At 36.3% G+C, this 9,561-nt stretch overlaps 2 protein-coding genes across 2 annotated transcripts in view; both read left to right on the top strand.

The window, feature by feature from the left end:
• LOC111452128 (dephospho-CoA kinase) overlaps positions 1-2,331 on the top strand; it is a 4,271-nt gene extending 1,940 nt beyond the window's left edge. Inside the window, exons 2-4 of the mRNA XM_023092678.1 lie at positions 66-184; positions 1,171-1,316; positions 1,556-2,331. Coding sequence (XP_022948446.1) covers positions 77-184; positions 1,171-1,316; positions 1,556-2,003 — 702 coding nt within the window. The 5' untranslated portion in view covers positions 66-76 and the 3' untranslated portion in view covers positions 2,004-2,331. The remainder of the gene's footprint in view (positions 1-65; positions 185-1,170; positions 1,317-1,555) is intronic.
• A 3,534-nt stretch (positions 2,332-5,865) lies between these two features.
• LOC111452127 (bifunctional protein FolD 2) lies at positions 5,866-9,514 on the top strand. Its single transcript, XM_023092677.1, has 5 exons — positions 5,866-6,146; positions 6,269-6,452; positions 6,786-6,943; positions 7,029-7,241; positions 9,076-9,514. Exons 1-5 carry the CDS (start codon positions 6,033-6,035, stop codon positions 9,304-9,306), a joined length of 900 nt encoding a protein of 299 aa, XP_022948445.1. The 5' UTR covers positions 5,866-6,032; the 3' UTR covers positions 9,307-9,514.
• The last annotated feature ends 47 nt before the right edge of the window (positions 9,515-9,561 follow it).

Below are 9,561 nucleotides of genomic sequence, written 5' to 3'. Positions count from 1 at the left end.
CCCCACCACCCCCCAAGTAATTATGTTGAATTTATATACAAAGCTTCACAATCTTTGGTTTGCAGATAAAGGAAGAATGAGAATAGTAGGCTTGACAGGTGGGATTTCGTCGGGGAAGAGCACTGTGTCCAACCTCTTCAAGGCCCATGGCATACCTATAATCGATGCTGACCTCGTAGCTCGTGTATGTTTGTCCCTTTTTTCTTTAAAATTATTTCTACCCTCCTTTTCATGTATAATATACAACGAAAAGGAAAGGGATTTTGAATTTGACCATTCTTTCTACCCTCATAGTTCATGTAAGTCAGCAATATTATAGATCTTGCCTAAAATTTGAAATTAATGAAACCACCGTAGTTGAACTAATTAGAATGTTACTCTTATTCAAACAAGATACGGAACTTTTCATTAAATAAATGGAAAGAAACTAGTGCATATATATACGAACTCCAAAAGGAGTGCTAAAAAGCAAAAGTCGAACATAAATAAGCGAAAGTAGGAGTAAAAACAACATAAAACTAAGGAGAAGCAAGGAAAACATCCCAATTTTGATAGATATCCTGCAAGGAGATTCTATGAAATGATTTAGAAAGAGAGCACCACATAGACAACTTTAAACAAGCTGAATCGAATCTGTCTTAATTGCATTCACCCAAAGAAGGTTTACTTTTGGACTCAACAGGGGTTCGGTGGATCGGTAAGAAGCTTTTATGGATCGGTAAGATTTTCCTTTGTGATTCTTAATCAGTATACCAAGCTTTTATGGCACCCTTCAAATTTCTAAGTTTTGAAGTAATGACATATCCAACCCAACCATAAGAATTATCTTGCAAAAGAGTAGGCTCAATGAGGCTTCTGCAATCTGGCATACTCAAACAACTATGATAAAACGAAAAGGGAAGGACCCCAAGTTAAATTCCAGCTTCAAGGAGTAGAGGAAAATGGTCTGAAAAGGTTGAAATCTGTCTAGCCCTCGAGTTGATGAACATCACACCCCGCTCTTTAGAAACAATGAATCTATCAATGAGAGAGCATCTTTGTTACATGTTATTTTAATTGTTTTTCGAAACTTCTATAAAAGAAAACAAGAATCTAGAATATTACTTATCTTCCATGCCTTCACATTTTTTGAGTATCATAGCCTGCTTTTCACTATTTGAACATTTGCAGGATGTGGTGGAGAAAGGAACTGGTGGCTGGAAAAAGGTTGTTTCTGCTTTCGGAGAGGACATTTTGCTACCTAATGGTGACATTGATAGGCAAAAACTGGGCCGAATCGTATTTGCTGATCCTGGAAAACGGAAACTTTTAAATCAGTAAGAAAATCGAGCTTTAGATTTTGAGCCTTTATTGCCATTTTTTTTCCCTGTTTCTCGAACCCTTTGATCATGAAGGCCTATTTGTGGAATTGAAATCAATCTCATCACCATGGAACTATGATGAATATAGGTTTGGTATATGGAAGTATTATGCTTATGACCTTCACTGTTTAATTTTTAGAATACTCAATGATTGATTATTGAATTGCTAATTTGAATCAATTGTCTGCTGGTAGATTATTGGCTCCTTACATATCCTTTGGAATCTTTTGGAAGATTGTAAAGCTGTGGATGAAAGGTTACAAGGTTATAGTCCTTGATATCCCTTTGTTATTTGAAGCCAAGATGGATAGATGGACAAAGCCAACAATTGTCGTGTGGGTGGATCCTGAAACACAGCTTCGACGACTCATTGCAAGAGATGGACAGAGCGAAGACGATGCTCGAAACAGAATAAATGCTCAAATGGCATTGGATCTGAAAAGGGATAAGGCAGACATTGTGATTGACAACACCGGATCCCTCGATGACTTGAATGAACGGTTTCAGGAGGTGCTAACTGAGGTGACAAAACCCTTGTCTTGGATTGAATTCTTGTTTTCCAGACAGGGAGCATTGTCGACTCTAGTTATCGTCACTATCGGTGCTATCACTTGCAGAAAGTTTTACAACAATGGAGTTTAGGTATTTATGGCCATCCCTATACTAATCTGTTTAAAAGTTGTCTCCCATTACGATTACAATATATGGCATGATTTGTGTTATTGATCTCGATCATAGAATAACGTACTAGGAAGTAATATCTTTGTTGATTCAGATGAAGGTTGCTTATAATAATTAGGATGAACACATCTGCATCAACTGGGTTAAGCTTAAATTTAAAGTCTCGTTTATGGAACCACTCTTTTGGTCCTTAAAAGGGCAGTGTATGGGAAAATTTCCTATGCTACTATAGTATTTGTATTGCATGACATGCATTGGTGAACTATTTATGAAGGAAAATTTTGCAATTTCTAATCTGACTTGGGGGATTTTTAGTTGAGTTTTAATAAATTTGGTTACACAAAGCCTAGGCTTGAGGAGATTGGGTTTGTAGACCTAGAGATAAACAAACTCACCTGCCAACGTAGAACGGCCCGAGTCCACCACTAGTAGATATTGCCCTCTTTGGTCTTTCCCTTTCGGGCTTCCCCTCGAGGCTTTTAAAACGCGTATCCTCGCTGACACTTCCTTCAGGGCCCAGTATCCTCGCTGACACTCGTTCTCTTTTCTAATCAATGTGGGACCCCCCAATCCACCCTCCTTTGGGGCCTAACATCCTTGTTGTCACACTGCTTTGTGTCATCCTCCCTTTGGGACTCAGCCTCCTCATTGGCACATCGCTCGGTGTCTAGCTCTGATACCATTTGTAATGGTCCAAGCCTACCACTAGCAGATATTGTCCTCTTTGGGTCTTCCCTTTCGGTCTTCCCTTCGGTCTTCCCTTCAAGTTTTTTAAAATGCATATGCTAGGGAGAGGTTTTCACACCCTCATAAAGAATGCTTCGTTCTCCTCCCCAACTGATGTAGGATCTCACACAAAGCATCTTAGACCAATCAGTCTCTTTATGTGCAACGTTTCTTTTTCTTTCTAGATTTCAAGAGCTCTATAATTTTGTTCCAAGTGAGAATGAGAAAACACTTGTAACGTTATTAGGTCCAGAAGTTGACTGACAAACCAATGCTTGGCCAATTTATGTCCAGCATCATGTTATTCTCTATGTAGTATGAACTCAATGATGCTTCTAATATCACTCAATGCATTGCTGAGTGAACAATTTTGTCATCATTATACTAGTTGCCTATTTGACACTTTACTAGAAGAGCTTCAAAGTCCATCAATTTCTCCACCCACAACACTTCACTAAATTATTCAAGCATCTCCATTATAAATGGTAATCAATATCATTCATGAGCTGCTATGCTCATTCTCATGGCATATGCTTTATTTGAGATACCATATGCCTTATGCTCAATACAACATGCTTGTGAGTATGCAATGTCCCTATATACTTATTTTTGGGAATGATACCATCAAGGACCTAGTCCAAGTTGTGCTATAATATTTGGAAAGTAATCAAGAAGGATCTTGCAGCAAAGAGAGTACTATTGCTCAAACCACCCTATCTTAGGTATCTCGTGCATTGCAACTTCTTATATTCTTATCGATACTTATGTTAGTTTCCGTTTTATTGACAATTTGAGCATAACACAACTGGTTAAGATATGTTTTTGATAAAGTGTTTTCTTACTACCATTTGAGCAAGCATATGCGAGTTGAAATTATTATTGCTTTGATTTAGCTTTAAAAGTTCGTAGACCGTTATTAATAGTTCTTTTAGTCATGTTCTGATAAATCTAGAATCAGTGTAGCTAAGACCCCGTGAATAAATGAGGAAACAAAATTATGGATCTTTTTTTTTTCTTGTCTTCTTTTAGTATACGTGGTAGTAGGGATTTGAATTTTTTATCTTTTGGTTGTAAAATTATGTACTTTGTGTATGAACCGGTCAACTAGGTTTGAGGTATTTGGATACATTATTCCTCGGTTCGAAATGGTTTTGGTCACGTGCACTAGGAGAATGCCTAGCACTAATGTGATACTTTGCCCAATATCGTCTGATGCTGGAGTCACTCACGTGCCCGGAGTCGTATATTATTTAGTTTTTTAAAAAATAAAAAATAAAACATTTTAATTTGATCAAAATATATAAAAAGAAAAAAGGAAAAAGCACAGCATCTCTACTTTATTTCTCATAAAGCATTTACAACAGTGAAATGGATAAGATCAGAACCTACTTTCTAAGATTGTCTGAACGGGAAACAATGATATATATATATATACACACATACATATACATATGCTAAATTAGAGTCGAGTAATTATTTTTAATATTTTAATGCATAGAAATAAATATTTTTCAAATATCGTGCCACGATTGTTAAAATAAGTATATCTAAGTGCGATCAACTGAATTTTTGAATTTCTTAATATTCAAATGTTTAATCTTATTTAACCCTAATATTCCCGACTTAGTTAGTGTGGTCACGACATATCACCTTCACCCTCCACTCAAAAAGAATATTTTAAAATTCTTATCCAGGACACGGTGTGCGCGGGCCTCACCATAAAGGGTTTTATAAGAAAAAGTAAAGCTACCTTTTCTCTTTTCCCTTTGGCTATAAATACGGAAGCCAAAGATATATGTTTACTCTAATATCTCTCACCCTCTTCTTTTGCTTACATAGAAGATATGAAGGCTCAACACGTTTCTGATGATGATAGTAGTGAGTCGAGTCAAACTATCGGAGAAAAACTTGCTCGAGCTTACGAGAACATGAAGGTAGCCATGACGAAAAATCGAGGCATTGGAACGAGACGAAACCAAAAGGAAGATCCTATTAGAACCATAATGTTCTTGGGATCGTGGAGTCACACATGAACTAATTAGGGTTCGTCTCGCAAACTGTTTGTTCTTCAGAACTATGACTTAAATGGTTTGTCGATATTATAATTATTTTGTATATTAAAGTTATCAATCATGAACTGTGAAAGAAAGAATAACTTCATGCTTCGAAAAATTAAATATTAATATTATCCAAAAATTATTATGAAAGTGTTTTATAAATAAATATTTAATATCTTTTTCTATAGTTGAAGTTCATAATACACATTAAAATCATAAGGTATAGAAATTATTATTTTTATTACAAAATTGTGCTTATTTTTATAATAACATAAAAATTTATATTAAAGTTTCAATATGGAATAAATAGATTAGTTTATCATATACTTGTGATTTGACACATATTCTAACTCATAAACTATATATTAAAATTACAATATGGTCTACTTAGGGAATATATTAGCATCTATATTCTCTCAAAATTTTCAATTTTTTTTTTTTTTTACTTTCTCCCACCTTTTCAACGGAATAAACATTATACGTGCCATTTTCAATATTAATTTTATATATTTATTATTTTAAAGTTGAGGAACAGACGAAAATTGAGGGAGGAATTTTAAAACGAGACATTTAATGTTGTAATAGTATGAGTTTTTATTTCAATAATTTTAGAGTTATTTTCACAGAATTGAGGTATATATATATTTTACCGTCAAATATTGAAAAAAAATTAAAAATTATAATTTAATCACGCTTTAAAATATTCAGGGAGGAATGACAATCAATCTATTATAAATTTAAAAAATATATTACATACAAAAAATTTATAATTTAGTCACTATTATTTACTAATTTTCAATTTAGTCCATTATTTACAATAAAATTTATAATTTAGGGTAACGATTGAATAATGGAAATATAATAATAAATTAAATTAAAAAATGTTAATATATAATAAAATAAATAGAAACTAAAACAAAGAAAATATATATAATTATAAATAAATAAATAAATCTTGCTCAAAGAAAATAGCCCAAACAATGTACAGCGACTTTCATAAACGGATCCACTTCTCATGAGCCACAGTCCATCGCCCAAATCGAAGCCCATCAGATTCCTCAACTGCGATTTCATGGTTGCACCGATTCAGCGAGTAAAATCAATCCTTCTCGATCTCAGCTCATCCATTACAACCTTCTGCTGAGAGACATTGTCACTGGTCGCAATTCAGAAGGGATAAGCATTTTTCGCCTTGTCACCTGCAAAAATGGCGTCCGAATCCGAGCACAAAGCTACAATAATCGACGGCAAACAAATCGCTCAGACCGTTAGATCTGAAATAGCGGAGGAAGTGAAAAAACTCTCTGAGAAATACGGGAAGGTTCAATTTCCTGTGCTTGAACGTTGTTTTTAGAATTTTGATCTATTATTGTGACAAATTATGCGTTATATCTGTCTGGTTTTAGTATTTTTCTTGTTCATTATGGTGTGGGATTTGTGAAGGTTCCCGGGTTGGCGGTTGTGATTGTGGGGAGTAGAAAGGATTCGCAGAGTTATGTGAACATGAAGAGAAAGGCTTGCGCGGAAGTTGGAATCAAGTCCTTTGATTATGATCTTCCTGAGCAAGTGTCTGAGGCCGAATTGATCAGCAAGATCCATGAGTTGAATGCGAATCCGGAAGTGCATGGTTAATCTCTTCTGTGCTCTTATGCTTATGCTTACTTGATTTTTTAGTGCTGCACTACAAATTTGATGGAGCCTCCATTGTGTTTGAAATGGCATAGTGAAAACACCTCTTTGATAGATAAACGTTACTTGCATTCATTTTTCTGATGTGTGAAAAATGTTAATTAGAGATTTTTCCCTTTCGAAAACCTTGTAGTTTATTTTATGTGTGAGCATTTGAAAAACTCTTCAAATTGCATAAAAGTACTTTTTTTAGTGTTGTAAGAGTAACTTACCGTTAATAATTTGTTCAAAATTTTAATGCTTAGAGTTTTGAATTTTTTTGCTTTCACAGGGATATTGGTTCAACTTCCTTTGCCAAAGCATATAAATGAGGAAAAAGTTTTATCTGAAATCAACATTGAGAAGGATGTAGATGGCTTTCATCCTCTGAACATTGGGAAACTTGCAATGAAAGGCAGAGATCCCTTATTCCTACCTTGCACTCCAAAGGCAATAACAAATGTTTAATCTTCTGTTAATTGGAAGAGCAATAGCTCCTTATTTAGCAATGTTCAAGATTTGGTTTTATTCACAGGGGTGTCTTGAGCTACTGTCACGAAGTGGAATAAGCATTAGGGGAAAGAAGGCAGTTGTTATGGGGCGAAGCAACATCGTTGGATTACCAGTTTCATTGCTGCTCCTTAAAGCAGATGCAACTGTGACGATTGTCCATTCCCGTTCTGTCAATCCAGAAAGTGTTATCCGTGAAGCTGACATTGTTATTGCTGCTGCAGGACAGGCACAAATGGTATGCTTGGCTTTACAATCACTTGTTTTCGCTTTCCCTATACTTCTATTTGAATATCTTTTTGGCTTCACCGAGAATATAGACTTTGATTCCTAGGTTTACTTGAAAGCAAGCAATGCTATGAAATATGCTTTAGGTGCTAGAATAGTATTGGAAAAGAAAAAAAAAAGGGTTAGCATTGGAATATAATCCCTGAAGTTGGAGAATATAGACTTTGATTCCTAAGTTCTACCTATTTAAACTTTTCTTGATAAACACGCTAAGTCCATTTTGCCAATCAAAGGATGTTCCCCTTGGGAATGTCCAAAGGCGCCTGTTGGATGAAAGTCCCACATCGGCTAATTTAGGGAGTGATCATGGGTCTATAAATCGAAGAATACTATCTCTATTGGTATGAGGCCTTTTGGGGAATCCCAAAGCAAAGTCATGAGAGTTTATGCTCAAAGTGGACAATATCATACCATCATGGAAATCGTGTTTATCTAATGTGGTATCAGAGCCATTCCCTAAACTTAGCCATGTTAATAGAATCCTCAAAGGTCGAACAAAAGTATTGTGAGCCTCGAAGGCATAGTAAAAAATGACTAAGACTCCAAAAGAAAAGGAGTCGAGCCTCTATTAAGGGAGGCGTACTTTGTTCAAGGGGAAGTGTTGGATGAAAGTCGCACATCGACTAATTTAGGGAATGATCATGGGTTTATAATCAAAGAATACTATCTCTATTGGTATGAGGCCTTTTGGGGAAGCCCAAAGCAAAACCATGAGAGCTTACGCTCAAAGTGGACAGTATCATACCATTGTGGAGAGTCGTGTTCAATTAACAGCGCAATCCTCCTTCAATAGGGGTTTGTATAATAGACCACCTCCTGGCTACCCTTTTTGTCAATGCCTCCCTTCCAAAGGAAAGTCTTACACAACATCTCTATAGCTTTTGTGATTTTGGACAAGGGCGTGCCTTCCTCCTCCTGATATATGAGATGCCCTCCAATAGTGCCACCGTTTCTCCATTTTTTCATTAATTGGCGCCCAAAAATTCAGAGTGCCAAATAGGTAGAAGATCAGTAACCGACCTGGCAGCCAAAAGAAGATGTGACGAACTCAGCTTGCTGTGAATCTAACCCAACACCCAAAAGTTCCAATTTCTGACAATTAATATTTAGCCGAAGCTACCTCAATCGGAATTGAGGAGGTTGAGAAGAAGACTGGTGGGATTGTTGGGAAGACATGGCTGGTGGTGTAGGGGAGGAGAGAGGAAGTCGTGAGGAAACTTAAGCACAAGCATTAAACTCACCACATATCCACAAGTCCTCCAAGTTTGAGTAGCATAGGTAATCATAATGCTTCCATTTGGATCCAAGCGATCATAACAATCTTTAAAGAGACGTGATCTGAACTCCATTGCAGCAGGGCTGGTTGGAAGTTTGCAAAAACCTAGGTTTTGGAAGAAATGGGTAATGGGGATTTGAATGAAGATGAGTAAATGGGGGAAATAAAAATGGTGGGTTTTGTCCATAATTGCTACGTGTTTCTTCGGTTTAATGAAACGAATGGTTTCTTCTGATCGGAAGTGAGCTGGACTTTATTTTGTCCAATTATCTACGTTCTTCTATCTCTAGCTCCCACATAGTGTTGAATCAAAGTAGTTAACAATATCGATAAAACTAAATAGAATCATGGATCAAAGTTCCAGAAAGATGAAGAGGTTAAATATGTACAGAGACCTTAAACATTGGCAGAAACATTAAGAAACAGGCATGGCCATTGCAGGCCAGTAATATCTGCTAGTAGAGAGTATTAATTCTGTTAGCTTATTGATTTTGTTGGTTGATGTTAGATCAAGGGCAGTTGGATAAAACCAGGTGCTGCAGTGATTGATGTTGGTACAAACGCAGTTGATGATCCAACCAGAAAGTCGGGCTACCGGCTGGTTGGGGATGTAGATTTCCAGGAAGCTAGTAAAGTGGCTGGTTGGATAACTCCTGTTCCCGGTGGTGTGGGTCCTATGACTGTTGCCATGCTGCTTAGGAACACTCTAGATGGGGCTAAGCGTGTGATCGAGCAGTGATACCATACCCATACATACCAAGTGGCTTCATTGTTGTGTTTCTAAGGTCTTGCATATTTGAGAAGACAATTTTGTAGGGAAAATAAAAACCTTAATAATCGTGTGGATATCTTGAAGAATGAATAATTTTAGCTTGTTGAATGTTAAATATGGATCCTTGTGGGACTTCCTTAGAAATTTATAAATAAATGGTCTACCTATTTTGTGCTATGTTTGGTACGATTAGTTGATTTTGATGGCATTTGTCGGTTGGAT

The sequence above is a fragment of the Cucurbita moschata genome, unplaced genomic scaffold (assembly GCF_002738365.1).
Source record: "Cucurbita moschata cultivar Rifu unplaced genomic scaffold, Cmos_1.0 Cmo_Scf00014, whole genome shotgun sequence".
Taxonomy (NCBI): domain Eukaryota; kingdom Viridiplantae; phylum Streptophyta; class Magnoliopsida; order Cucurbitales; family Cucurbitaceae; genus Cucurbita; species Cucurbita moschata.
The sequence above is the reverse complement of the archived record's forward strand: the minus strand, read 5'-3'. Positions and strand labels throughout refer to the sequence as shown.

Bases quoted from the DNA above. Each gene is read 5' to 3' on its own strand.
- LOC111452127 (XM_023092677.1), top strand. From the start codon at position 6,033: ATGGCGTCCGAATCCGAGCACAAAGCTACAATAATCGACGGCAAACAA. The intron at 6,453-6,785 runs GTTAATCTCTTC...TTGCTTTCACAG, and splicing joins TGCGAATCCGGAAGTGCATG to GGATATTGGTTCAACTTCCT. The intron at 6,944-7,028 runs GCAATAACAAAT...TTTTATTCACAG, and splicing joins TCCTACCTTGCACTCCAAAG to GGGTGTCTTGAGCTACTGTC.